At 58.5% G+C, this 2,106-nt stretch overlaps 1 protein-coding gene across 1 annotated transcript; it reads left to right on the forward strand.

The window, feature by feature from the left end:
* Positions 1-153: 153 nt before the first annotated feature.
* Positions 154-1,639, forward strand: LOC103799839 (sodium-dependent phosphate transporter 1-like; the record flags this gene model as incomplete). Its single annotated transcript, XM_009072187.1, has 3 exons — positions 154-688; positions 1,089-1,274; positions 1,555-1,639. Coding segments are annotated over 3 exons (806 nt in total), but the record flags the coding sequence as incomplete, so codon positions are not given.
* Positions 1,640-2,106: the final 467 nt, after the last annotated feature.

The following is a 2,106-nucleotide window of genomic DNA, read 5'->3' on the forward strand; positions in this document are numbered from 1 at the left end:
CCATGTCCTCCTTGAGGTGTCACCTGTCCCTCCCCATGCCCTCCCTGTCCCACCATGTCCTCCTTGAGGTGTCACCTGTCCCTCCCCATGCCCTCCCTGTCCCACCATGTCCTCCTTGAGGTGTCACCTCTCCCCATCCTGTCCCCTGTGCAGGAGCCGTGAGACTCCCCAATGGTCACCTGGTGCCCCTGAGCCAAGCTGTTGGCCACCAATCCCAGTACCACACTGTCCACAAGGACTCAGGACTCTACAAGGAGCTTCTCCACAAGCTCCACCTGGCCAAGATGGGGGACTGCATGGGGGACTCTGGGGACAGACCCCTGAGGAGGAACAACAGCTACACCTCCTACACCATGGCCATCTGTGGGATGCCCTTGGACTCCCTGCGGGCCAAGGACAGTGAGGATGGAGACAACAGGTTGACTTGGGCCACGGTGGACACCAAGAAGAGATTGAGGATGGACAGTTACACCAGTTACTGCAATGCCGTGGCAGATGTTCACGCACCCTCTGATGTGGACATCAAGAGGAGCCAAGCAGAGCTTGGGGGCAATGAGCACAAGGGGAGTAGGAGCTCCTTGGAGGAGTGGAATGAGCAGGACAAGCCTGAGGTGGCTTTGCTCTTCCAGTTCCTGCAGATCCTCACGGCCTGTTTCGGTTCCTTCGCTCATGGGGGCAACGATGTCAGGTCAGTTGGGGGCCCAGGGGCTGGTGGGGTGGGGACATGGGGTCACAGGTGGCTTGGGTTGAAAGATCAGCTGGAGCTCACCTTGAGAAGAGCTTTGAGGTCACCTTGAGCTCTTAAGATGATCTCAAGAAGGTCTTCAAGATGATCTTGAGTAGATTGTCAAGCTCATCTCCTACCCACACCTTCCCCTCTCCCAGGTGGCTCCAACTTGGCCTTGGACACTTCCAGGGATGTTCTACCTTACCAAGAACCTCTAGCCCAAATCCCCTTTCTCTTCCCTAAGATCTTCAAGCTCATCTCATTCCAACCCAACCTCCCCTAGGCCAAGTTGCTCCAACCTGGCCTGGAATCCTTCCAAGGATGTTCTGGTCCTCTAGCCCAGATATCCTTTCTCTTCCAGCAATGCCATAGGGCCCCTGGTGGCTCTCTACCTGGTCTACCAGACAGGAGATGTGTCCACCAAGGCTCCAACTCCCATCTGGCTGCTCCTCTATGGAGGTGCTGGTATCTGCATCGGCCTCTGGGTGTGGGGCAGGAGAGTCATCCAGACCATGGGGAAGGACTTGACACCCATCACACCATCCAGGTAAGGGGATTGGAGAGGGGAAGATCTCCAAGCAGCTTGAGGGACCTCTACCTTCTCCTGGGGCTTTGTGGTGGAGCTCTAACACCTCCATGCACCCTTGGGGTGGTTGGAGGTGACCCAGGAGGGTTCAACCCATCTTGGATGGTTGGAGGGTGATCCAGGAGGATTCAACCCATCTTGGGGTGGTTGGAGGTGACCCAGGAGGGTGATTGGTGATTGGTGCCCTTCACCCACCTCCTGTCCCTCTTCTCACCACCTTCTCCTCCCCCTCTGCCCACAGTGGCTTCAGCATCGAGTTGGCCTCTGCCCTCACGGTGGTCATCGCCTCCAACGTCGGGCTCCCCATCAGCACCACCCACTGCAAGGTAGGGCAGGGGTGGCATGGGCTGAGAAGAGGTCATTGCTGCCCCTCTGGCACCTCAGTGTCCCCAAGCCTTGGTTGCCAGGAGGGCTGAGCTGTGTGGGAGGTCCTGCCCTGGCCACCAGCCACCAACAGCAAAAAAAAATGAGAGGTGGCAACGCTGCCCAGGCCTGGAGGAGCTCCCTGGGTGGGTGAGGGGACAACAAAACCTCTTTCATGAGCCTCTGGCCTGTGCCAGGTGGCCATGGCAACCCAAGAGCTGCAGGTCAACCCTCTGAGGTGGCAACTCCTTGTCCTGCTCTCTGTGGTGTCCCCAGGGGCTCCTGGAGTAGGGGGGCTTGGTGGTCTCCATGGGTTGGGTGGGTGTCAACCCTTCAGCTGGTCCTGAGCTCTCTGGGGGGCCTCCAGGGCTGTGGGGTGGGAGTGAGGAGCTCCATGTTGGGGGGTGTAGACCCTTCCCATGGTCCTGAG

Source organism: Acanthisitta chloris, unplaced genomic scaffold (genome assembly GCF_000695815.1).
Source record: "Acanthisitta chloris isolate BGI_N310 unplaced genomic scaffold, ASM69581v1 scaffold10893, whole genome shotgun sequence".
In the NCBI taxonomy this organism is placed as follows: Eukaryota; Metazoa; Chordata; class Aves; order Passeriformes; family Acanthisittidae; genus Acanthisitta; species Acanthisitta chloris.